Below are 27,783 nucleotides of genomic sequence, written 5' to 3' on the forward strand. Positions count from 1 at the left end.
TTGACCAAATATAACAGGCTAATTTTTAAGTTGATAATTTTGTATGGCCCGCGAATGATGTTATACATATCCAAATGGCCCTTGGCAGAAAAAAGGTTCCCCACCCCTGCTTTACATAAACAAAAGCAAATATTTATACACATCCAATTGGCCATACGGCCTTCTAGGAGTGAATTCTCGCAGCAGCATTGGTTAAAGAAAATCAAAGCCTTCACCGGTAATTGTCTACACGTTTAATTTGTGACTTATATTCTCCACAATAACGCTCATGATTATTTTGTGTCACGTACTATATGGCTATTGCGTCCCAACTCGGACCCATATCTACCAAAGAGGGCGCGTGCCAATACAAATCGGGCAGTTCACGAAAAATAATTGAAGCATGCCTGACTGCTGATGAGACAATGAGTGTCTTAACCAGTCCAGTGTTTTGCTCGCGATGAGAAGCAACGCACCTGAAGTTACTGCGCTCCCTAGGCGATTGCCATGCGGCTGATGCGGTCTGTAAAAAGAAACTTTTAATATTTTGGTGGAGAGAGACGGATAAGGTAAAGGAGGTGTACTGTCTGCTTATTTACGTCGTTGCTTATATTCTCCATCACGACGATGACGGTTATAATGATTATTTTGTGTCAAATCACTCGTATGATTTGTTGATATTTGCCGATAAAACCCACAGAGTGGGATTAAACTAAACACATTTTTTTATTTTACCAGGTAAGGCCCCATTGAGCTACGTAGCTCTTTTTTTCAGAAGCGACCTGGCTAATCACAAATGATAGCTCAACGAAATGGCTTATCACGTGGAAATGCATAGCAGCCAAACACTCTCAACGCATGTTTCTAAATGTGGAGGGGAAAAAAAAACTACGGAGGACACGGAGAAAAATCCACGCGACCACGGTGAGAGAGACGCGCAAACACCAAATATACAGCAGCAGGCGTCATGGTCGGGATCGAACACACGACCTCCTGTATACCAGGCGAGGCAGTAAACATCTCACCACATCCGACAAGACCCCCGCGCATCGCCCCTCGCTGAGCTACCCGTCGGAGGCCATAGGACTGCGAGAAGGGCTGGGTGCAGATGCAGCACTTGTCGTAAAAAATATATATAATAAATATTACATAGAAAACATAGGGGTACATAGACATGGAGTAGGGAGAGAGAGTGTAGAGAGAGAGAGGGGGTAGAGAGAGGGAAGGAAGGGGTAAGGAGAGCAGAGCGTGAAATCTATTGTGAAATCTTTCATTTAAAAAGGGGGGGGGGGGGGGGTTTACGTAAAGCAAAGCATAAAAAAAAGAAATGATGATCGCTGCAAAGTGCCGACTACACCGAGCATGATAATTGTTTTTTTACCCTTCTATCTGGCAATTAAACTGACACCTTTTTTACGAGGAGTCATGTTTGCATAGACCACAATACTTGCAGTCATAATGCAAACAAAAAACATAACTCTGATAATGTATGCACTGTCCTTGAAGTTGATTGGTCCACACCCGAGACAGCTTTCCTTAGAGCCTAGTTTCACATGGTGTTGGACCAGATGACGCCAAAAGGCGCACTCCTCATAAAAAACGTGTCAGTTTTGTTGCCAGATAAAAGGGTAAAAAACCAATTATCATATATTTTTTACTGCCAAATGAGGTACCAATGGTGTATACACCGAGCATCTTCTTGTTTCCTCTGATCGTAAAAAAAAGAGAGCGTATGACAAGACGCTCCCCTTGAACTCGCCTCCGTGAGACGTGTGATGATGCCGCATGGCCACGCGGTGTCTCTTCAAGTCAAGGGAATAAAAAGTGGGCCACCGCCTCCGCCTCTCTGTCTCACTCTCCACCTCGCTCCTCGTCCGCGTTTCACTTCCACTTGTTCCCAGACGGGCCCGACGATTTACACGTCGTACATTCTCTCTCTCGCCCCAAACTCCCCTCCCCCCCTCCTTCCCCCATCATTAAGCAACAGCAGCGTCATCATCATCATCACCCCTCTCCATCACACTCACTTATCATCATCATTCACTCGCTGTCACTTTCATTTTCGTTGAATTCACGCACTGTCATGTGCATCGTGCACTCCCATTCTTCTCATAAACTCATCTTTATTTCATCATACCGGTTCACTGGGCAATTGCTAATTCTCTGTCCAGCGCCTTAGTTAAGGCCTTCGTTAGGGCACTGCTATACAATTAAAGTAAGGTAGGATTAGGAGCTAAAACCGAATAATCGAGGTGAAACGCAACACAGGTAAATTGTACGCATTTACTGACATCCGACTCGTCTCGGATGATAATCTGTCACTTCTAATCGGAGTTCCCGCGGTCCCGGTGAGAGTCTACGGGGATCACGTTCGCATCGAGTCCTGCCAGTAGCTCGCCTGGGAACTCAACGATCTCCAGCAGCGCTCCGAGCCGTCGGCGTGCGCGGTGTGAAGGTGATTGCAATCACGCGTTGAGAATTCTTCACAGTGGTGCACAAAAAACAATAACCACTCGGTTGATTGGAATTAAAGAATTCCATGACTATTGAAAATAAGGTTAATCTTACATTAAACCTCACATTAATCTTTCATTCTTACATTAAACCCGCAGGTCACCACCGGCCACTCGTTTGCTTCAACCAAACCGCTTCTACGTAAAATTTAACATCAATAACTGGCAGAGCTAAGCCGAGAATGTAAAACATTCTTCAACGAATGCCACAAAAACAAAATTAAACCAATTCCATTAGACTCGCTATCAATCTCACCGGTTGAGAGCAACGTCTTATAGATTTTCTTTTCTTTCGTTAACCGTTGGAGACCCCGTTTTCCCATCAGCCGGCCACCCCAACTCCCCCCCGACTCAAATTCCTCCTGGGAAACGATGGGTCGCTCGCGCATTTCGGGAGTGAAACGAGAGCACCTCGTCAATGAGTTCCCACGTCCCGAGATCTTACGGCATCTCCCGTGCCAAGGCTGCGGCTGCGGCCGCCCCGGCCCTTGCTGCTTGCTTCATCAATAATGGGCAAAGGTTACTCCGCTCACGACCGATACTCTCGGAAAGGCGTTTGCGCGCTTTATAAAACGACGGCCCCGTTCGTCGTGGCGCGACGAAGAGAAGAGATCCGGCTTGGTGAGACGCAACATCACATTTCTACTGGAGGCGGAGGGGGGAGGGGAAGGCACAATGTGCAGGCAATGCGTCTTAGCGTGCCGTCTTGCCCACAGCTCTTGATGGAAATCCACCACTGTCACGTGATTGACAGCACAAATAACAAGCTGCATTAATTACTGTGTACAACGGTTCACCCCGCCTGCCCGCCCGCACGCCCGCCCCTCGCCACCACCGTTCAATCAACGCTCGCCGTCATATTCGTCCGCACCCCCCCTTCCCCCCTGCCGTCCTACTAATAACGGTAAACGGCAAAGGCGGAGGGACGGAACCGCGTTGGCGAGATGTTAACTACCTCGCCTGGTATACAGGAGGTCGTGGGTTCGATCCCGACCCTGACCCCTATTGTATAATTGGAGTTTGCGTGTCTCTCTCTCTCTCCCGGTGGTCGCGTGGATTTTTCTCCGGGTCCTCCGGTTTTTCCCTCCACGTTTAGAATCAACATCACGCGTTTCGAGTATTTGGCCGCGACAAATGTTCCACGTGAAGATAAGCCACTCCCGTTGAGCTATAATTTGCGATAGCCGGCTGGCTTCTGAAAAAGGGTCACGTAGCTCAGCGGGGCCTTACCTGGTAAAATAAAAAAATAGCTTATAGTTGTTTAAAAAAAGAAGTTTTTTTGTTCATAAATTAACGACGCTGGAACCTTCAGGGACCGAGCGTGAAAACGTGGGCGGTAAAGGTTAACGCGCTCCTGAGCTTGCTAACGCGCGCGCGAGCGCACAAGCAAAAAAAACACACACGACCCGAACCGGCGGACTGCCTCGATATTGGATCGTTTATCAACCGGGACAAGTGGCCCGAGAATGGCGACGCGTCACCGCGGGAACCGCAGAAACACGAAAAAGGGGAGCGGCACTGAGCGGAGCGGTGCGGAGCGGAGCGTCTCCCCCATTATGGTTATCATTTACACGCCGGCCGCGTGCGTGGCGCTGGTGTTACTCCACCGCCACCGGCCCCGTAGCCGTCCACAGGCTATTTTTACACGCCGCCCTATTTTATTTACATTCGTCGCGTGTCCTGTCATTTTTCCTCGGGTGTCTTCGCGTTCGCAGGCACCGCGTTTATGCGCGTGGAATTGGGGGAGGGGGGCACTGTTAAATTGAGTCACCTTATTAAAGAGGTGGGGGGGGTGCATCTAAATAGCGTCAAGTGGCAGGTCTGCTGCGAACTTGGCCCCGAGCGACTGGGCTGCCACTGGGTCCTCGTAGTCCGTGGCCCAAGGTCGAAGAAATGGGTACCACTCGAGTTGGCGAGCACATGTACGTACGCGTGTACGTTGGAACTTCTTTCGCACCACCGTACGTAGCCCGCTTTGCTAATCTGGGTCCCCACTGATTTACTTACACGGCAAATAAGAGATAATTATTTGAGAGCCCCAATAATTTCAAACGGTTTGACGCACAAGTCACGGTTGTTGACCGCGCAAAAATTGGAACTGCTAAAGCGATGCCACCTCAGGTGGCCCCAAAAAGTGGGGTGGTATCTGGGTTCAGATGGTTGATGACCTCGCCTGGTATACAGCAGCTCCTCCCACTCTGATTTCTATGGGCGTGGTTTGTCACCCTCTACGTGACCCCTACACTGAGCCCCAACGAGCCCCCCACAAACTCCACACTACGATCAATGAACCACAGCTGAATATTTTTTCCCCCCAAAATGGTTCAAAGGTGTCACTCAGGGAGCTACCCTTTAAGGCTAACTCCAAAGGATAGTGTAGTCCATACGAAAACAAGGGCCGTATTTACACTACTTAAGTGAAAAACCGTGACTTTCTTCCCGGGAGGCCTGGGGTGTGAGGAATGTATATATTGTAATTTTTTTGCCGATACTGCATTGGCAGTGGTGCATGGGCAACAACAAAAAATAATAAAAAAACGAAGCCAATCGTCAAAATAACACCGTGCCGAGAGAAGAATACAGATGTGTGTAGAAGAGCATTGTCAGTAACCAATGAGTGGGCGAGCGGAAGGAGGTGCTAGCGTGTTGAGAGTTTTGCGGGGCCAAGGATGACGTCACGTCACGGGTTACGTAAGTGGCTTTCTGAGAGCACTTCCGGGAACGTGGGCGGGGCCGAGCTGGTGGGAGGAGCCACCCACTGGGTTCTTAAGGGGGACCCGTGACAGGGGCGGGGTCGTCGTTGGGGGCCAGGGTCAGGACCGGCTGGACTAGGGTCTCTCTCCTCGTCGCGGAGCGGTGTTGGCTGATCCCCCGCTCCGGGCAGACGAGTGACAGAGCCAAAAGGATAGCCGGGGTAGGGTCCAATTAGTTATTAAGTGTCCGGGTGAAGGACGGAGAGAGAGTGCAATTATGCTGGTGTGAGTGTAGGATGCCGAGTGTGAGAGTGTTTTAATAAACAGCAACAGCCCTTATAGTATTCCTCATCTCTGCGTGGTTGTATTGCACAACAGATGTACAACAGGCGACGTTTTGGGCAGTGGCCTATTCTTCAGAGAGGAGAGACGCAAGAGAGAGTTGTCATAAAAGCCGCTGCTTTTATGGGCAGCACAACAAGCCTCGTTTAGAGAAACGATGAATGAGCGCCACGCTCTATTTCCATCGGCAACTTCGCGTCGATATTTATCGCGTTGCTTCGTTGGAACAACAACAACAACAAAAACTTGCGATGCAAAAAAACTGTGATCGCCGTGGTAGTTATATTGACGGGATTACTAATTCGTGTCAATTTTGCGGCGGTTAAACAGATAACCGGACCTCACTTCGGTGCTGGTCAACCTCCTTGGTCGACTGTCACGAGTAGAAGTTGACTGCCCGCCGATCTTTGTCTGTTACCAAACCAATTGCGCGCACTTAGTGTCACTGCCAATTACAGTCGCCCACTCATTAAATCCTTCCGTCTCCCCCCCTCTCCCCATCAAACCTCCAACAAATGTCCCCCCAGGGTACTGAGATGCCACAGAGAGGGTTGCACGAGGCACCGTCGAGATAGGCTTGAGAACATTTCTAAGCACGTGCACATTCATAGATACTGGACGTAACTTGGTGGTTAAATATAGCGACCCCGTGATAATCGTGCACTAATTTCCACAAGGAAATCGATCAGAGGTTGGGTGCTTCAGAGGAAGCCTAACGTTAAAAAGTCGAGCGTGAATTTTTTGTTTTTAGGGAAATAATTCCCGATAAGATTTTCGCCATCAGCGTGCTACCTTAATGCTGGGGGAACGGAGGCCCGACTGCTGCGACATTACCGTCGCGCGTTTGTACGGAATCGTCGTCCGGCCTACTTCGGCGTCAGCAAACAATCCCGCACCGGAGAAAATTGTTCGTAAATAAACGTCGCAGGTGTTTGATCAAATAACGGAGGACTAAATGATTGCTTAAGGTTCACTGCCAGAACTTCAAACTGCCAAAACCGCAAACGGATTGAGAGATCAATTATGCTGGACGTGCACTGGAGCCCCGCTTATCGACTTTGGCAGGCAGGCCTTCTCAGTCATTCTGTTCCCCGCGCTGACCTCAAATGAACTCGTAAACTTTTAGACTCTTCGGCACAGATTCCAACAGAAAGTGAGCACGTGTAGCTCGTGGAATATTGAGTGTACGCGAGTAGTAGACCAAGGTTGAGAGACACACGGGAACCTGAGCTGCTGTCACGTCATAGCTATATTCAGAATCAAAATTTGTATTAATACTGGAGGAATCCGATGAGCTTTAAACCTCTTTTTCACAGATGTGCAGTAGTTTCACAGATGTCCCTAAGTTTCACAGATGTCCATATTAAAGTCTGCCAAGTGCATGTTCGCGTTTCTTACAGAAGTATTCGTCGTGTGTGTAGAAATGGAACTATTATAAAACCCCAACTCGCGAGATGTTTTTAGCTTGAAATTTCTCATCGTTTTTTTTCGTCAAATATCAAATAATTGAACAAATTCGGCCTATGGTCACTTCAACGGTCACCATCATTGGCCTCGTCTCCACTAATCTCGTGACCTTTTCTGACTCTAATCCATGTCGTTATTATCGTCGTCGCTGTTATCGCTGCTGCCTCCTCCCTCCTCCTCCTCATCGTCGTTGTCATCTCCTCTCCTCCAAATCATCATCATTGTTATCCTCTCCTTTGCCATCGTCGCTTCCTTGAAGCCTGCCATAGGCCCAATTCGGCCACTATCGACCCATTACATCTTCGATTAGCACGGTTGGCTACGTACGGTGTGAAAGAAGTTCAACATACAGACATTACCCTCGCTGTACCCATCGGATTACTTCATGCATCCACCCACCGGAGAATCCCAATAGACTTGAATCCATTCACAATCTCCGAGTCATCTTCACACTATCCACAATGGTGTTGCCTGGCTTTGGTGGCAACACTGCGAGAAGACATTTGCCCATGTCGCATTCGCAGGGTGCGATTTTAAGTGGAATAAATAAAAAAAAAGTCGAAGAGAAACAGCGCTGGCATCGGCTACAAACTGCTCCAAATCCAAGTCAAACGCTAGTGATTTCACATCGCGCAGAAAAGCGCGTCGCATCACATGACGAACACCATTTACAGGTGCGTGGTGGGGGGATTGTTTGACCAACACTTCAACACAATGTGGGATTCACAGCACTGGCTCATCCAGGACTGCCAAAGGAGATGAGCATCATCCTAGCATACAATTGGGTGGAAACTTTGCATTTTTCACTCTGAGGATGTGACAGCAGCACCTGACCCTGCCATCAATCGGCCAACTGCACGCTCGTGCCTACCGCACGTACCGTCACGAGAGCCGCGCGCACAAATAAACACAGGGCGGTTCGGATTTCATTAGCATCTAAATTGGACCGCATCTCAAGATTCTGCACAAACAAGGCAACGCACGGTGTCTTTAGGAGATAGGGGAAGAGTAATGCCTCCTCTTGGGCCATTGTCAGAGGGGAGGTGAAAAGAGACGGATGCCACAGGGCACAGGGGGAGATCGAGGGGGAAATGGCATTACAAAGTTGAGGTTATTGGGGACACTTCATCGAGAGAGAGAGAGATTTCTACTCGGTCTCAAAACGCACATTCTTCGTAGCCAATCCAATGACCTCCCCATGTTTGTTTTTGGGGTCAGGAATCGTGGTAGTTCCATTAATCCTCTACCGCCCTCCAAGACGGTCACATTTTACAAATAACTGTATTAATCCGTGTCACTGTAATCGATCAAATTGTGACCGACCGAGCACAAGGCTCGCTGGTTGGCTCCGGGCTCTTTCGCGACAGCGTTCGGCATCAACGTAGAGGCACTTTTGAGCATCGTCGGGCGGCGAAGGTCGGAAATTGGGAGTGGGAGGCCCCGCCGAGTTCACGGCCTGGTGAAGCTCAAAGCAGTCCGAAGGAAAACGTCGTGGCACGCCGATGATGAATTCGGTCGTGAAAAAGCCTGAATCCCACCGCCGGCGGGAGAGGGGAGCTTTATCGGTTGGAATTTTATCGATATTCTGGCCGCGTACGAAATCGTAATAATATCTTTGTGAAAGTGAAAATCTCGTCGGGTGGTGGAGGGTTCAGGGGAAGAATTTTTGCACAAAACTACGACCACATGGCCGAACCCAAACACGAATATTGAATCAGAAGGGAGGCACTCTGTCATTGAGGAGAAGAGAAAGACAGCATTGAGTCTGAATCTGAACAAAAAAATCTATTAAACTATAAACTATTTTTATTTTACCAGGTGAGGCCCATTGAGCTCTATAGCTCGTATTCAGAAGCGACTTGGCCAGCACAAATGAGAGCTCAACAAAGTGGCTCATCACGTGGACATTTATAGCGGCCAAATACTCTAAAGGTGTGACGTTAATTCTAAATTTGGAGAAATAAACGGAGGACCCGGAGAAAAATCCACGCGACCACGGGGAGAGAGAGCAACACACAAACTCCAAATATACAATAGGAGTCAGGGTCGGGATCAAACCCACGACCCCCTGTATAGCAGGCGAGGTAGTTAACATCTCGCCACCGCGGCGAAAGTCTCAGCAGTGTGACCTTCCCTTGAGGGCAGGCTGACTGGAAAGTTTTATCAGCAAGCCCTTGGTTGCCGGAGTGGAGAGCGTGTGAGCTAGAGTAGAGAGAACAACGAGAGGAGAGCGGTGAGTGGGGGGGGGGGGAGAGAGCCACTCGAGGTGTTCGAAGGACGAGGGTGAACGTGGTTCCATCTCGAGGGTTGGAAGCCGAGCAGGCTCCCAAACGGTTCGTGAACTATTGGACCATTGGAACCTCCTTTGCCAGTAGCAAAATATGATAATTGTTTTTTTACCCTTTTATCTGGCAACAAAACTGACACCTATTTACAAGGAATCATGTTTGCATTGACCACAATACCTGCAATCGGATGCAAACAAAAAACACACAACTCTGATAATGTATTCACTGTCCTTGAAATTGATTGGTCCACACCCGAGACAGCTTTCCTAAGAGCCTAGTCTCACATGGTGTTGGACCAGATGACGCCAAATTTCAAGGACAGTGCATACATTATCAGAGTTGTGTGTTTTTCTGTTTGCATTCCGACTGCAGGTATTGTGGTCAATGCAAACATGACTTTTTGTAAAAAAAAGGTGTCAGTTTTGTTGCCAGATAAAAGGGTAAAAAAACAATTATCGAACTATTGGACGTCCGTGACGTCAGGAAAGGTCACGAGGTTAGTTGGAGACGAGGCCAGCGACGGCGACCATTGGCCGCGTTTGTTCAATTGTTTTAAATTTGACAACAACAAAAAACGTTGCAAAAATTGCAGGGTAAACACAACGCCCGAGTTGGGGTTTTTTTAATGCAATAGTTAGCTTTCTACGCGCAATCAATACCTCTGTAGAAAAGCGAACTCGCGCTTGGCAGACTTTAACATGAACATCTGATAAAAAGAGCTTTGTACCTCATCGGATTTCTCCAGTCTAAATAAAGATTTTGATTCTGATTCAACGGTCCCTGTAAATTCAAGAACCGTCAACATTTGGGGGCGAAAATCAATTCGCTTTTCCATCTCGCTTGTGAGTTTGTCTGCCTTGTGTGTTCTGCCCCCTTTCGTTCCGTCTTGTTAGTTCCATTAGCCTGAAGATAACATTTGCAACAACAACAACAACAACAAAAAGTATATTAAATTCATTAGTCTTAAATAACGGATTCTTATGCACACACGCACAATTTAATTACGTGCGTCTCAAGCGTAGCGATCGATTTTTAGCCGACGAACTCATGCATCGTTGCAGACCTAACGAGGAGTGTGGCTGCAGCAGTTATCCAGTGGAGCCATGGAGGGAGGGGGGGGGCAGATGAGCGCTTCATTTCCGCGCTACACGCGTGATGCTGCTCCCTCGTGACGCGTCCCTCCCTCCCTCCTCCCTCCCTTCCCCCCTCTCTCCTCCCTTCCCTACTTCCCTCCCTCCATCACCCACCCACCCTACTGCCACCCATCCCCGCCCCTATCCCTCGCTCTGTCACGCCGTGTCCCAGCCCCGCCACCACCTCGTGCATTCTCCATCCACTATCCTCTAAACTGCAATCGACTTCTGCTTGATTGAAGTTGACATTGAAGTCGGCCCACCCTAAGAAGGCAGCCCCCACTCCATCAGAAGTAGCAGCAGCAGCAGCAGCAGCCCACCTGGCTATAATGCCCACTTTTTTGTTCCCAGTTTGCAAACAAAAAGTTCTGACCCACTTCACGTTAAGATACTTGGGGAAGAGTTACAAAAGTCTGCCTTGGCTTGAAGAGATAGGGAAAGCTTGAGGCAGGATTGATATCTGCCCTACTTTGCGGATCCGAGAGCTGGTACCTCCGCGGAGCAAACAGAAAGTGGGCGAGACACTGCCGGTTGAACAACACGTGGGCAACATCTGCGACAAAGGTGCGAGGAATTCTGTGGCAGGATAGGGTGGGCGAGTTTCGTGATAAAATGTGGCATGCACACTGTGTTGTGGATATCGTCGGGATGAGATCATTGCGATGCATGGCGGGGCACGCGTGCAGGACGGAGGAAGGGGAGGTTATCGGAACAGTCGTGGGAGCCGCCGCCATCCGTAGGTCGGCAGCAACCCAAGAGGGTCACCTAAAGCCACCGCGCGGTGAGACGCTGCTGTTGGAAGTAGACATCGGGGGGGAAACGGTCTCCATCGCCCGTTCCCTTCCGCTTTGCTCCCCTTGCCCCTCCACTCCTTCCCGTCCCTCCCCTATAGCCCTTTCCTGACCCCCACGTTCCCTCTGTTACGGTCGCTCATTCTTCGGCCCTTCCGCTGTGCCCTTCCGTCGACACCTCTCGATTTCTGTTGATGCTCTTTAAACGTTGTGTAAAGTGCGGCTTGAGCTAAGGCGCTCCGTGAATATAAAGTAAGACAATAAGGTAAGAATTGGCAGGAGAAGAAGCGATGGCGAAATGTAGCGTCGTCACGGGCGGTCGCCACGATGGGTCTCCAGGTCTCAAATCCACAATTTTCTTTCTGTGGATTTCACACCTGATGACGATTGCTTGTGTTGCAGTCGAAACGTCGCGATCATTTTTATTGTTTTATATTTATATTATTTTATTATTTCCCTTCTACGTGACTTTACCGAAAGAACCAAGAATATGAATCCCTGCAGTCACGAAAGCTTTAATTCAGAGAGATGTATAATCGCTCCGTGACGAAGCTGGCCAAACATTCCAACTTTCCAACAATAGGAACCACAGAGCTTGGGGAAATTGTTGCCGTTCTGGCTGCCTTCAACTGCTCGTCTTGGGTTTCCCGTGGCCCTTGATTCATTCTCTCCCCAGATTTCACTTCCCAACCCGAGCCATTGATGCTTTGATACTTGGATTGCCTTTGTGCTGTTCGCCTTTTGGCGTTCTCTGGTCTAGCACTGGTGAGACAAGGCCATGACAGAGGCTGTCTCTGGCGTAGGCCAAACTATTTCAGGGACAATGCGTGCATTATTATCAAAGCACGTTTCACCACAAGCATGTATGGTTAATGCAGACTCGATGCCTTGCGATAGGTGTGTCTATTTGTTACTTGAACATCCAAATAGCCTCCTGTTTTACTGCCGGAAAAGGGTAAAGCCTATTCTTATCCCATCATTCTCTCCTTCTCTCTCTGAGCCAGGGGAATGCAATACCGAAGCGATAATTTACACCAAACAGCCCCTGTGCATTGCGTTTGTGCGCATGCGTGTGTGTGTGTGTGTACGTGTGTGTGTGGTAGTGTAGCGGTTAGCACGCTGCGCTACAAACACGGCTATGCCCCGAGTTCGATTCCCGCTCACGGCCAACCCCGGTGACACTTATCTGAACCGGTCCTGGGCCTCTCCCCTAGATGGACTCAGCCTCAAATGGCTACCTGGGTGCGGTGTGTAAAAACATCGCCACCGGGGAGACAAAGGCGGCCGTGCATCTTGATGGCCACCCACCCCCTCGTGTGCCGTGCCGGCTTTCATAGGTGCTACCCGCTAACAGCCCTTGCCCCAGCAGTCTGTCACAGACTTATACTGGGGATTACGAGACAGTGGAAAAATATAGTAATAGGTTTTTACCCTTTCAACTGGTACAAAAACTGATACCTTTATACATGATCCCTTGTATAAAGGTATCAGTTTTTGTACCAGTTGAAAGGGTAAAAACCTGTTACTATTATACTGGGGATCTTTGCCTTCGTGTGCGCGTCGCCAACACGACCAGCGTCCGTACCTTGCAGAGACTCGTGCCGGATGGGGATCTCCTCCACGCAGTCGGCGGGGAACCAGCCGGTGCGTCCCTTCACCGTCCCCTCCCAGAAGCCTCCCTCGCCGATGCTCAGCACTGCGATGACAACAGGAGGGGGGGGGGGGCAGGGTGCAGCACGCTGAGTCAAGAGCAGAGGTCGCAAACGGATTTTGATTCAAGCCACAACATTTACAATCTGAGTACGACCTTTAGCCAATAATAAACGTCGTGAGAATTTTATTATGTTATATTTTTATTATTTTATTATTTCCATTCTACGTGACTTTACCGAAAGAACCAAGAAGATGAATCCCTGCAGTCACGAAAGCTTTAAATCGGGTTTTGATTCCTTACCCGTACCCGGCCGCACCAGGGTCGCAAATGGGTACCCGTACCCGTATCCGGCCGGGTACGGGTACCCGTTCCCTACCCGTACCCGTACCCTACCCGAAATGAGTGACAAACGGTTACTCACCAGTGACTCACGGCCTACCCGTACCCGGCCGCACCAGGGTCGCAAACGGCTACCCGTACCCGGCCGGGTACGGGTAGCCGGGTATCGGGTAGGGTACGGGTATCGGGTACCCGGTTGCGACCCTCTGGTCAAGAGTGACGATCGGGGGGAGGGGGGGGGGGCCCTGGCCAACGGGGTGTTAGGAGTCCGCCGGTGCACAGTCGAATCCTTCTTGAGCCACGTGAGAAGAATCCCCGCACCTCACCCCGCGTGAAAGTACAACAGTGTGTCGGCCACACGCAACAATACCACCGTGGCCTTAAAATACAAAAAAAATACGTAGGCAACGTTTTCAGGCCAACGGCCCATCTTCATGGCACATTGAAAAGGCCAGAGAGACGCGGTGGCTCGTAAGAGGTGGAGACTCTTATTCCATCGGGCGTAGAAACACTTCCCTCAGAGTGGATATTACTGGTAGAAACCTCCAGGTTACACCAGCCCACAGGGGATTATTGTGTCCGTCCGTCCGTCGTGCAGGGAGGGGCTGGGTGGGGAGGGAGGGGCTTGGTGGGGAGGGGAGGGTGGGGAGGGGCTGGGTGGGGAGGGTGGGGCTGGGTGAGGGGTGGGAGGGGTGGGGCTGGGTGGGGAGGGGCTGGTCACCCCGTGGTGCCCTTATAAAACTCAACGTTTAACCTACTCACGCCGGCTTGTGCCCGCCCTCACAGTCGGCCATATTTGCGGAATACACCACGCCGCCGTTGACCCTGGCCATTGACCGAGCAACCCAACGTTCCTACCAGCTCCCTCCGCAGGAATGTGTTAAGTAACAGGCGAATCCTTCAAGAATCAAAACGTTTTTTTTTCTAAATTAACTCCCAATTGAAAGTAAAAAAATGTTCCATGCTGCTGGCACGTTGCGTTGAGTTTCAGAAGCTACGGAGGGCAATTCTATTGTTGTGTGTGGCGATAGTCTACGAGGTTTGCTGCTGCTGCTGCTGCTGGCCATGACGAGAGGGCTTTAGGAGAGAGTTTGCGTGGCTTTGGCGTTGAAGAGGCGCCGACTCGAACGCACTCAAGGCTTAGGACGGCAGATCGAGAGGGCATGGGATTATGGTCACCCCACCTATGTACAGATCCGACCGTGCCCGTCAAGTGCTCGCCGAGCTGCGTTGGCTTCCGGTCGACGAACGAACACGTTGTAGGGTCGCACTCTTTGCACGCAAAGTGCTCGCCACAAATGAACCAAAATGCCTCGCTGATCTCATCACAGAACATAAATCTTCGGCTTTTGGCTAAGCCATTTAACAAAGATGGTCGCCGCATCGCGCGCTTTGAGATGCGCTTCTGCGGCCATCCGGAATGCTCTTCTGATATTAGCAAGCCACTGGAGCCGTGCACTTTTAAATCGAGATTGAAAACTCATTCCCTTAGAACTGCTTTTTGTGTTTAGTTCGATGTCCTTCCGCTTCACATCCGATTAGCACAGTTTGCTACGTACGGTGCGAAAGACGTTTAACAAACTACGTACACACGTATTGGCCACTATTGCTGCGCAAGATACTGTACGCGTGAACTGGTGTCCGCCCTCACACGCGCAGGATTAGCACCACCACTGCCAATACATTTATCAACTGAACGACAGCAACAAAATCTTTAAAAAAAATTTTAAAACAAAGTCTTGATTAAATTTCACACAATTCTGCAGCGGCTGGGTTTAAAAAGAACAAAAAAATGTGATTTCATAAAAATGAAAGTTTCTTCTTGGCATGCAACTCGTTATTTGTGTGGTGTAAAAATTCAAATTAAAAATTAACCGATCGCGTGGGCAGCGGTGCGTAAGAACAAATCTAAACGAGCTGGCAAAGCCAATAGAATAAACGCTGCCTCCGTTTAGGCGGCGATTCCCCTGCATGGTGCACACGTAACAAACGTGGGTTTACGTAATAAAGAACACGTGTCTAAGTAACGAACAACGCGGCACACGCGCACGTATTACGCCGGCTCGCGCGCAACCCTAACACGCAACCCTAACACGCAACCCTAACACGCAATCCTAACACGCAACCCTAACACGCAACCCTAACACGCAATCCTAACACGCAACCCTAACACGCAACCCTAACACGCAATCCTAACACGCAATCCTAACACGCAACCCTAACACGTAACCCTAACACGCAATCCTAACACGCAACCCTAACACGCAATCCTAACACGCAACCCTAACACGCAACCCTAACACGCAACCCTAACACGCAACCCTAACACGCAATCCTAACACGCGTGCGCGGTAATTGCGCTGGTCCGCCAGCCGTAACTGTGATCGTTTTAAATGTCAGAACAAAAACTAAATCGTGAACAATTGTTGCCACGTGGTTAAGTCACGTGTGGCCGTTGTTAATAGCAAGCTGGCTAAGTTGTTTCAAAGAGATTCGCGTAGATTGATTTCAGGTGTCCTTGGACTGCAATGAACGGATGGATGATTTGCTTACCTTCCCTATATCTTGTGCTCCTATCGGGTTTTTTTTTTGTACGTGTGTTGCACTTCTTTCGCATACGTACATAGCCAAGTGTGCTAATCGGAGGTGCGGGATTATTTGTTGTTGTAACTTTCTCACCCGCCCCTATCGGACATCTGTGAAAAAAAGAGCTTCATAGCTCATCGGATTTCTCCGGGATAAATACAGATCCTGATTCTGGATGGACATATATCCTGGGCCTAGCAATACATAGCCCATCAGCAGCTCCCTTCAAATACAATCCACAACCTGCGTCATCAACACTGCCGCTAACGGAGATGAGAGTGCGGTTCACGAATGTTTTCGCAGCCACTTGACCGTCCCGTTCTCTCTACCGAGTAAGTAAATGAATTATAGATTTGAAGTTTTCGTGACTGCAAGGATGCATATTATTAGTTTTTTTCGGTAAAGTCACGTAGGTAAATTTGTTTTATTATTATTATTTTGTATTAATTTTAATTTTTTACCTACGTGACTTTACCAAAAAAAACCTAAGAATATAAGTAAATGAAGCAGCATCCTCGACTCCCGGATGCCCGTGTTCACTCCACTGTTCTGCACAGGATCTTGAGATGTGAGTGCATGGAGATGCTCTGTAAATCAGTGTCCATTCATGTAAATTCATCAGTGGCCAGGTTTAAGCATATTTAGGCTTTGGCGTGGGGTCACGATTAATGCACAAGCACGATTTCAAACTTGTGGCCCGCTGAAACGAAACGATTAGAACGATAATATAAATTAAACCATGAAACTAAACTATTTTTTATTTGAGCAGGTAAGGCCCACTGAGCTATATAGCTCTTTTTCAGAAGCGACCTGGCACACAATTGATAGCTCAACGAAGTGGCTTATGTTATAATTTTCAGCAGCCAAATACAGTAAAACCTTGGATTGCGAGTAATTTGGTCTGCGAGTGTTTTGCAAGACGAGCAAAATGTTTTAATAAATATTAATTTGATAAACGAGCGAGGTATTGCAATACGAGTAGCACGTGTATATGCTTTGTCTGCCGAGCGTCACGTGATCACAACTGATATACGAGTGCTTTGGATTACAAACACGTTTCCGGAATGAATTATGCTCGCAATCCAAGATTTTACTGTATTTGGCTGCTATAAATGTCCACATGATGATAAGCCGCGGTGGCTAGGAGATGTTAACTCCCTCGCCTGGTGTACAGGAGGATGTGGGTTCGATCCCGACCCTGACGCCTGCTGTGTATTTGGAGTTTGCGGCGTCTCTTTTCCAGTGGTCGCGCGGATTGTTCTCCGGGTCCTCCGGTTTTCCCTACACATTTAGAATCAACGTTGCGTTTAGAGTACAGTAAAACCTTGGATTGCGAGCATAATTCGTTCCGGAAACGTGTTTGTAATCCAAAGCACTGGTATTTTTCAGAAGCGACCTGGCCATCAAAAATGATAGCTCAACGAAGCGACTAATCACCACGTGGACATTCATAGCAGCAGCCAATCGGGAAGATCCCCCCCCCCGCGCCCCTCCCTACTACCTCTGTCCACCCGGCAAGATTAAAGTCTAAACGCCACAGTTAGCCGATGGGCAGGCAGGTCACGTACGGTTGGGGTGAAGCGTGGGCACTTCCCAACTCTCGGGAGCTCTTTTCTATTTAAAGCTTCTTTCGTGACTGCAGGGATTCATCTTCTTGGTTCTTTCGGTAAAGTCATCACGTAGAAGGGAAGTAATAAAATAATAAAAATAAAACATAATAAAATAATTCTCACGACGTTTCGGCCACAACGCAAGTAGCCGTTCCAAGCTTGGCAGTGAGAATTATTTTATTATGTTTTATTTTTATTATTTTATTACTTCCCTTCTACGTGACTTTATCGAAAGAACCAAGAAGATGAATCTCCGGAGCTCCCTCTCGTGGAGGACCGCTTCCGCCAGCGGTGTCCCGAGAGCCAAGCAATTGCGGGGGGCTGCACTCTTTTACCTGTACCTGGGTTTCTTTTTTTTTAATGACGTATCCGGGAGTATTGATTATCCTTAATCTCAGAAGATGCGTACGCGTCCAATTGCACGCGTGCGAATCGATGATTTTTCTATTTCGTAGGCGTTGCATGTAATGGGATCACGTGACCCGCTCCTCCCCCCTCTCAACCCAATAGAGGCTGGCGCGACATTCACCATTTTGCCACAGGAGAATCGATGCTTCGGACCTCACGTGACGTACATCACGCTCAGTTTCCACTCTCCGCCATGGGAGTCTGATTTCATCCACGGATCTTCAACTAGCGTGCATTTTTCTTTTTCTTAATTTTATCCGATCACCCCACAGTTCCTTTTTATCCGTAGGTTTTTGTTGTTGTCGTCTTTTATTCCATCATTCAAGTCTCATCCACTCCTGCAACTCCTGGGAGCCACGTGCTGTGTGGAGACCCGATTGCCAAAAACTTGCCTGGCACGCAACCCCAGAGGTTTCTACGACATCTTCACCCTTCTCAGAATCTCAACAACAACAAAAAATGAATTGAGGTCATCCTAAGGTCGGATGCCTCTTGTACGCTGAGTCGCCACGCACGTTGGGCGTGTGTGGCAACACAACGGGCGCCACATTCCTTTAACCCCTTTCCCATTCCGATGACGTAACTGTATCGGTACCGAGGCTCCCAACAGGGCCATGTGGCACGGGTTGGCGCCAGCTATCGCACAGCGGCGGTCGTGTCGCTACGGTTCCTTGCGGTGAGTACGACGTCTTTAAAAACGACGGCGCTGCGCCTCTCTAAGTAAAAAATAACGCCGAACTGCTTTGCGCGTTCCGAGATTCGGCGGTGAACGGGACACGCACACCCTGCAAACTTGCAGACGTCTCGGAACGGGAAAGGGTTCGTATATAGGGGACTGCAGAGCTTGGGCAATTGTTGGTAGCGCCGGTTCCTGCTCGTCTGTGGTTCCTCCTCGCGGCGCTGCGTTGTTCCCAATCGAGAGCGAGCGAATGTTGTGCGGGCGGGGGATGTTACAAATTGCCACTCTTATTGCGTCTACAGGCAATTGGTGGGTTCACCGCACGTATGAGGTGAAGGGGATCATTTGTGATTTCACCATGGCCTGCTGTGAGGACAATGCGGCGGACACTTTCTCTCGTCGTGTCACCGCATCGCGCGCTTTCAGGTGCGTTTCAGGTGCGCCGTCTGGAATGCTCTTCCTTCCGATATGAGGCAGCCAATGGGGCAATGCACTTTTAAATCTAAACTCCCGAGTGGGGATCTTCACATACCATACCAGGTACTTATTTGAGGCCGAGTCGACCTAGGGGGGGGGGCCCAGGACCGATTCATATAATAATCGTCACTCGGTGCTGGCCGTGAGCGGGAATCGAACCCCGGGTCGATGGGCACGTAGCGCATGGCGCTAAACCGCTGCACTTACCGCTCCCCCACAACATACGCATACAAAATACACACGCACGTACGCACCTGCGCACGTACGTACGCGTGTACGTACGCGTCCCCTCGCCGACTAACCCGACCACGTGCGGGCAAACTCCAAAGCTGCAGCCGCGGCGACCGGATTCCGTCGCGACACTGCCCCCCGCACAAACTCGCGACGGCGGTGACGGCTTCTTCCAACGTGCGCAGTCGCGCACTCGCCCGACCGACCACGTCAGGTGACCCGGGGTAATTTATGTATTCACCTTTGAGAGCGTGCGGTTATCCTTGCTTCTTCGTGTTTGCAGAAAAAATGTGCAGTCGATGCATCGCTGTCAACCCCTTATCAGTGCCCTAGCTTATTACAGACCGATTCAGACCGTATTGGTCACCCCGTGCCCCTTATACGTCGAAACGTTCATCCTACAAAGTTACATCACAAGGGAGAAACACAAATAGACACTCACCACTAGTACACTCACCACTACACTCACCACTAGTACACTCACCACTAGTATACTCACCACTACACTCACAACTAGTACACTCACCATTAGTACACTCACCACTACACTCACAACTAGTACACTCACCACTAGTACACTCACCACTACACTCACAACTAGTACAATCACCACTAGTACACTCACCACTACACTCACAACTAGTACACTCACCACTAGTATACTCACCACTACACTCACAACTAGTACACTCACCACTACACTCACAACTAGTACACTCACCACTAGTACACTCACCACTACACTCACAACTAGTACACTCACCACTAGTATACTCACCACTACACTCACAACTAGTACACTCACCACTACACTCACAACTAGTACACTCACCACTACACTCACCACTAGTACACTCACCACTACACTCACAAATAGACACTCACCACTAGTACACTCACCACTACACTCACAACTAGTACACTCACCACTACACACCTGTCAACCCCTTATCAGTGCCCTACCTTATTACAGACCGATTTAGACCTTATTGGTCATCCCGTGCCCCTTGTACATCGAAACTTTCATCTGACAAAGCGCCATCACAAGGGAGAAACACAAATAGACACTCACCACTAGTACACTCACAACTACACTCACCACTAGTACACTCACCACTGCACACCTGTCAACCCCTTATCAGTGCCCTACCTTATTACAGACCTTATTGGTCATCCCGTGTCCCTTATAAATCTCAACGTTTGTCCTACAAATTCCCAGCACCAGGGAGAAACACACACAAAATAGACACATTTGATGTTTTACTCAATTTTCCTGAACAAACCGTATGGGTTTACAGGTGTGATTAATATACCTCGTGGCTTGGATATTGTTATTGGCTCTAAACCCACATATTTGCTAATTCAATAACACTAATGCAATCCGACTAATGTGGGACGTATGAAACATGTTTGGCAGCAGATTGCCCGGATTATTTTTTGTTCCGTGCTTTGTAAGCGGAACTGCTTTATTTTTGGTTCACAAAAATGCTTTTTCTTACTTTTAATAAAATATCAGGACGTTGAATTGTGACCCTGAATCGCGCCGATTCTCTGTATGTTTAGAGGAGACAAACCCCTGTTGGGTACAGCACAACCTGAGCATTGGCATTAGGGAAGTGTGTGTCTCTTTCAGTCTCCCAGGGCTTGCTCCATCTCTTTGTCTCTCCATCTGTCCCTTTGTCTCTGTCTATCTCTGTACCTGTCCCTCTGTCTCGCTTTGTCTCTACATCATGGGACCTCCTCTGCCAGGACCAAAATATGGCATTGGCATTAGGGAAGTGTGTTTCTCCTTCAGTCTCCCAGGGCTTGCTCCGTCTCTTTGTCTCTCCATCTGTTCCTTTGTCTCTGTCTATCTCTGTACCTGTCCCTCTGTCTCGCTTTGTCTCTCTACATCATGGGACCTCCTCTGCCAGGACCAAAATATGGCATTGGCATTAGGGAAGTGTGTGTCTCCTTCAGTCTCCCAGGGCTTGCTCCGTCTCTTTGTCTCTCCATCTGTTCCTTTGTCTCTGTCTATCTCTGTACCTGTCCCTCTGTCTCGCTTTGTCTCTCTACATCATGGGACCTCCTCTGCCAGTACCAAAATATGATAATAGGCTTTTCCCATTTTTTCTGGCAACAAAACAGTTGTGTTAAGATGTTAAAACACCACGCTGAAACCTTTTACAAGGAATCATGTCTGCATTAACCACAATGCTTGTGGTCAGAATGCAAACAAACACTCTGATAATATATGCATTGTCCTTGAAACTGATTGGTCCACACCAGAGACAGCTTTCTTTTGAGCCTCGTCTCAAACGATGTTAGACCAGAGGACCAATCAGTTTCAAGGACAATGCATACATTATCAGAGTACGTTTTTTGTTTGCATTCTGACCACAAGCATTGTGGTTAATGCAGACATGATTCCTTGTAAAAGGTTTCAGTTTGATGTTTTAACATCTTAACACCTGTTTTGTTGCCAGAAAAAAGGGGGAAAAGCCCTCTTGTCTCTCTTCGTTTGGCTTTGTCTTCTAAATAAATCTGACCCACGTCTCGCACCCCCCAGAAACGGCATCTCGCACCCCCAGCGGGTGGCGTGCACCCCCAGATTAAGACCCACTTGTGCTACAAAGATGCCCTTAAATTGACACCTCAAGACAGCCAATATTAACGTGGACGCATGGCAGGAAATGTCAAGCCAACGGTAAGCAGCGGAGAAGTGGCTGCTGTGGCCGACTCGGTCAAGAGTGCTGAAGAAAAAGAGGGAAAAAAAAATCTTCCTGTCGCTATCATCAACACCGGCAGCAGCTGCTGCGCCACAACACGAATCCCATTCAGCAGACGAAACAGCGGCTCCTTGCCCGCAGTGCGGCCGATGCTTCCGCTCAAGGGCTGGTGGCTCTCGTCCCACCGGCGCGCAGGAAGATGCCGCCGCTAGCTGTTCTCCGCAGTCATCGCCGTTTGCGATGGACAGCCGGGGAATGCCTCCCACTGTCACTCTGTCTTCCTCCGCGCGTCGCTCTGCGGCCGTCTGTCTCCGAGCCGCCGCGTCTCTTTCTCGCCGTCTCATGCGTCTCACCGTATTCCTCCCCCTGTCTCTCCGCATCACCGCTCTGTACCTCTTCGTCTCATTCTCTCTGTGTCTCTCGCTTCATCATCCGCTTGTGGTGGTGGTTGTCATTGTTGTTGTTGTTGTTGTCAGATCTCCCTTTCCCTCAGCTGATCCACCCCCATTCCTGTATCACCCCCTGGCCTGCGCGAGCACTTGGGCCACAGTGGTGGGGGGCGCCCCGAGCAGTCACGTGACTTCTGGGGCGCCCATGCTGCTGTAAATATTCTGGCTCTGGATGTTTGGGATTTGATCCAGTTTTGCCGAACGCGAATGCCGAAAAGGTAAGGCCGAGAGAAAAAAACAAACCCGGCCGCACCTTCTAATGGTAACAGGTCTCTCATTACGATCGTATCGATTTTAACACTTTAATACCATTTTTTTCCAGCCCCCCCCCCACCCACCCAGTATGTTATTTATTTATTTATCCGATGGACATGACATGACCGAACCAATCAACGTTTCTGTCACCCGTCTCAAAGATCTGATCTGACCGGTTCCTGCACCGCTCATCAGCTCGCCGTGAGGGTGACCTTAACAAACCCCGCATCAAAGGGGGGAGGAAGAAAGCGGGGGGGGGGGGGGCAGCGAAGATGGGGAAGGGGGTAAGGGGGAATTCCTCATTAAGCGTAATACATCAACATTTCTCAAACTTCAGCTCTCTCCTCGGTTGGTGTAATAAAAGTGACGGAGCTTCTGGGCGCAGGGACTCGGACGATGCTGTAATTGATACGACCTTCATGAGGCCTGCGCGCTTCACGCTCAAGGTTGTACAGCTGTCCCACTTCTGTATTTACGTCTGATTGAGTTAGACCTCGAACGACTGGGGAGGAATCGTGCTGATCTGTTGAGCGGAGGTGGCACGGCGGGGGGGGGGGAGCTGTGAGTCCACTCGCTTCAGGTGCGGTGGGGAGGGTGGGGAGGGGCTGGGTGGGGAGGGTGGGGTTGGGTGGGGAGGGGAGGGTGAGGAGGGGCTGGGTGGGGAGTGTGGGGCTGGGTGGGGGGTGGGAGGGGTGGGGCTGGGTGGGGAGAGGCTGCTCACCCCATGGTGTCCTTATAAAACTCAACGTTTAACCTACTCATGCCGGCTTGTGCCCGCCCTCACAGTCGGGCATATTTGCGGAATACACCACGCCGCCATTGACCCTGGCCATTGACCGAGCAACCCAACGTTCCTACCAGCTCCCTCCGCAGGAATGTGTTTTACACCGGAGGAATCCGATGAGCTGTGAAGCTCTTTTTATCACAGATGTCACAAATGATAGCTCAACGAAGTGGCTCATTGCGTGAAAATGTATAGCAGCCAAATACTCTAAACGCATGGTGATGTTGATTCCAAACGTGGAGGGAAAAACCGGAGGACCCGGAGAAAAAAATCCACGCGACCACGAGGAGAGAGAGAGAGAGACATTGCACACGCGAAATATACAGCAGGCATCAGCGTTGGGATCGAACCCACGAGCTCCTGCTTGTTTCCATTAGAGGGCCTCTTCCCATGCGCTGTGTTGTTAACAATTGCGATTCGGCTGAGACATGAAAGTTCTCTTCACGACTGCTGGAGCTCAAAAACCCCTCGCTACTTATTTGGCTTGGTCCAACGAGGCGTCAATACACAGTCGACTTGTGTTTTGAGGCCATAGACCATATGGAGAAATGAGAATGGTGGTTTGTCGGTTATGAAAATGACGGTTAAAGTTCATTCCAAGGTCACTGGGAGACCCATAGGTACGGGCTTTTGAAGAGGTTGAGGTCAAAGATAAAGGCTAAACCTTGACAACTCTAATCTCAAAAGAGTTGACCACGAGATGTGAAACTTTGGTCCCAAATCAGAATCTTTATTTGGGCCGGAAGAATCTGATGAGCTATGCAGCTCTTTTTTTCAGGGATGCCATAGTACATCGTTAACGTAGCCCACCAACTGCGCCAAACGTCTGGTGATTGGCAAGTGGTGGTGTAAGATGCCTGTGATGATTTGGTATGGGATGTATATATGTTGAACTTCTTTCGCACCGTACGTGGCCAACCGTGCCAATCGGTGGTGCGGAATGACCCCCCCTCCGCCCGGTGTTGAACCGTGCGGGGGGGGGGGGGCTGAGAAAAGCTCTCCCCCAGCCTTGGCGGAGTGCAGGATGAAAGAAAACGTGCCGAAGGTAATTACATCACCGGCAATCGCGGCAAATGGGGCATCGCTCCACTGAGAGCAGAGTTCAGACCAGCGGGTTTTCACTTAACTCCAAAGGGTGCCCCTCCCGAACGCAAACGATCCATGGCCAGAATCAATCTGCACCGATGGTCCTGAGTCAGTGATGAACGCACAAAGACAAAAGATCCTCAGTATAGCCTGAACAGACATTTGGGGCAAGTGCTGTTGGCGATCGTCTACGAAGGCCGGCACGGCACACGAGGGGGAGGATGGCCAGCGGCACGCGCGGCTGCCCTTGTCTCCCCAGTGGTGATGTTTACACACCGCACCAGCTACTCATCTGAGGCTGAGTCGACCGAGGGGGGAGGCCCAGGACCGGTTCAGATAATCGCTACTTGGTGTTGGCAGGAAGTCATCTCATCATCGAGGAACCCCCAAGTGCTGATCGATCTGCGTTCATCCCCCAACCAACCAAGTATCGAACGAACGATCCCTTGGGTTATGAAACTGGGGGGGGGAGGGGGGGGGGGCAGCGCACCACCTCCGACTCGACGTTTTTTTTTCTCCGTACAACAACAACGTCTCCCAGAATCCAAGCAACCCGCGTTCGGAAAGCGCGCGCGAGCGAGCGAGCGCGTCCGCCACACGCAATCGAGTGCGTGTGGCAGAGCGGCGGGTTTCTTAAGTCAAAAAAATAAAATGCAAAGGTAATTTAAATGCATGAGCTGCCAGCAAGCAATGAAGATGGAGGAGTATGATCTGTGTTTTGATTTAGTGTGCTAATCTTAAAGGTGCATTGAAAAATGTTGATACTCCGACTGATGCTCCTGCTGTTGTGGAGTGACTCATGCAGCCAGCTATGGCTGCAGGGTTTGGTGGTACATGTTGTTTACGTCGTTTATTGTGAAAATTCGGTCACAGTTCCTATGACCACTGTTTCATTGCTTTTATGGCTTTATTTTGGTGATTTTCGAAAAGTTTTTTGGTTTGGCCATGTTTGTTTGTTGTAGTACAGAGTTAGACTGATGGCCTTAATCTAAGTTGTCTTGTGGTTGTTGTTTGACTTGAATCCCAATGGGATTTTTGCACACAGTGTTGGTGTACGGTGCTTTTTCTGCAATATTTTGCTGTCTTTTCTTGTATTTTCTGTTTGCACTTAGTCACTATAAGATGTATTCTTGTTTTTTGTTTGTTGCGGTTGCACCCGATTCAAGAGCCGAATGGCTCACAGGGCTATACCTAATAAAATGAACTTGAACTTGAAGCATGCAGCGATTGGCTGCCTTTTAAATGATAGCAAAGCTAACGGCGTTGGAGACTTCAGAGGGAACAGACTCTGCCCTCCCCCATCTCTGCTCCTTCTTGCACAGACAGAATTTAAATTGAGATTTAAAAAATACATCAACGTAAATCAGCCACTGAAGACGTGATGCTTAATTGCACCCCGATGTACGCAACTCACGGCCAGACCAACACGAAAGAAAGATGTAACGACCGAGAGGGGTAATCAAAAGGATATGGAACAAAAAATGTCACGATTCTGGAGTCCAAATTGTGCCAATTAATTACATTTATGGGGTGTATGTTGGGGGGGGGGGGGGGTGCAGCGGGGGGTGGGGGGGCGGGGCGTGTGGTGGAATGACATGACACGTCACAGCGAGCAGATCACGCGGCCAACTGCAAAAAACAGTGGCGGTGCTAAGCGTGGCCGACCGCTGCATTTGAAACTTATGGCGGCACCCCGGGGTTCCATAAGCCCCCGGCTCTCGCAGGAATCCATACTCTTTGGTTCTTTCGGTAAAGTCACGTAGGTAGAAAAAATGAAATAAAGGAAAAAGATATTTTATAAAATAAATATTTTATAAAAAATGTTTTATTATATTTAAAATAAAGAAAAATAATATTTTATTATATAAAACAGAATATGTTTTATATATATATATTTCTACCTACGTGACTTTACCGAAAGAACCAAAGAGTATTATATTATAATGTAAACACAAACGTTGCTCTATTTCACCAATGGGTTTGAAGGATGGTGGCAAGTGTTGTCTTGTTAAACTACGCCTCAAAAACTGAAAACTACTTACCTGCAGTACCTCTATTTAAATACACTATCGAAAAAATAATTTACACCCCTCTGTCAATCATCAGTGTTTCTCAGTGTGGATTTGTGAACACACTTTGTAAACAGTACGTAAAATAGTACGCGTTTTCAATGCGCTGTTCATATTGTAACAAGCGTTTATACCAATGTCACTCTACAGAGCAGTGGGTCGCCTCTCCTCTTATCCGCATTGATACGAGCGGTATGTGGGGTCTATGGCTTAACCGCAAAAAAAAACAATCTGCACAGATGCATACGGACATGAGAAGTAACAGGAGGAATTAACGGTGCAACGCATCTCATCTGTTAAATGTCTGCAGGTAATAGGATTGTCATCGATTTATCCTGGCTGCAGACATTGGTAGGTCACAAATAATAATGAAGATTAGAGAGCAGTTTCACTGTATTATGCAACCCGTGATGACAAATAAAGGACTTTAGTCATGTAGGAAGTTTGAGTAGCTTTGGATAAGACTTATGATCCTGCCCATACCCGAGCGTGGAGTGCATTCGCTTGTTCAGCTCTTCTGCGCATTCGTCCTCGCTGCTGCGCTTGGACACGACGCGACAACAGAACGATCCGCGCCACGCGGGTCGCGGAGTTCATGTGCGCGGTGGGACGGAGTCGCCAAAAATAAATTAGTTAATTGCCATTTTGACTTCCGTTTTTTCGGGACCCCGGGGTCCCGCCGTAAGGTTCATTTACTCAACGCCGCGCATAACAAGTTGATTAATTCATTAGGTTATGCGTGCGTGACCTCATGAATAATTAATTCTCCTCACCTAAGCGGTGTTCTCGCGCGTGTTAACGACCACCGGGCGCCCCTGTATGTCGCCACGTCTCCTCGTGTCTTTGCACCGCCGTCGTTAGCACGGTTGGCGACGTACGGCGTGAAAGAAGTTCACCGTACGTGCGTTGTTACGCAGGTGACGCTCGCCGCGCGTGCTTCGCTGTCGCGTCTCGCGGCGCTTGTGAAACTCTCAAGTGTTGAAACGATGCGCAGGCGAGCTGTCGTGCCCGTGGCAACACCGCGGTGGTTAGGAGATGTTAACTGCCTCGCCTGGTGTGCAGGAGGTCGTGGGTTCGATCCCGACCCTAACGCCTGCTGCTGTATATTTGGAGTTTGTGTATCTCTCTATCATCATCATCATCACGGTGGCAGGAGATGTTAACTGCCTCGCCTGGTGTGCAGGAGGTCGTGGCTTCGATCCCGACCCTAACGCCTGCTGTATATTTGGAGTTTGTGTGTCT

The 27,783-nt window shown here is 49.2% G+C and overlaps 1 protein-coding gene across 1 annotated transcript in view; it reads right to left on the reverse strand.

Moving 5' to 3' along the window:
* The window catches only part of LOC133343957 (SH3 and multiple ankyrin repeat domains protein 2-like), a 133,190-nt gene that overhangs the window by 79,138 nt on the left and 26,269 nt on the right, over window positions 1–27,783 (reverse strand). Inside the window, 1 exon segment of the mRNA XM_061553977.1 lies at window positions 12,792–12,902. Coding sequence (XP_061409961.1) covers window positions 12,792–12,902 — 111 coding nt within the window.

This window comes from Lethenteron reissneri, chromosome 2 (genome assembly GCF_015708825.2).
Source record: "Lethenteron reissneri isolate LAM-NWPU_2019-01 chromosome 2, ASM1570882v1, whole genome shotgun sequence".
NCBI classification, from domain to species: domain Eukaryota; kingdom Metazoa; phylum Chordata; class Hyperoartia; order Petromyzontiformes; family Petromyzontidae; genus Lethenteron; species Lethenteron reissneri.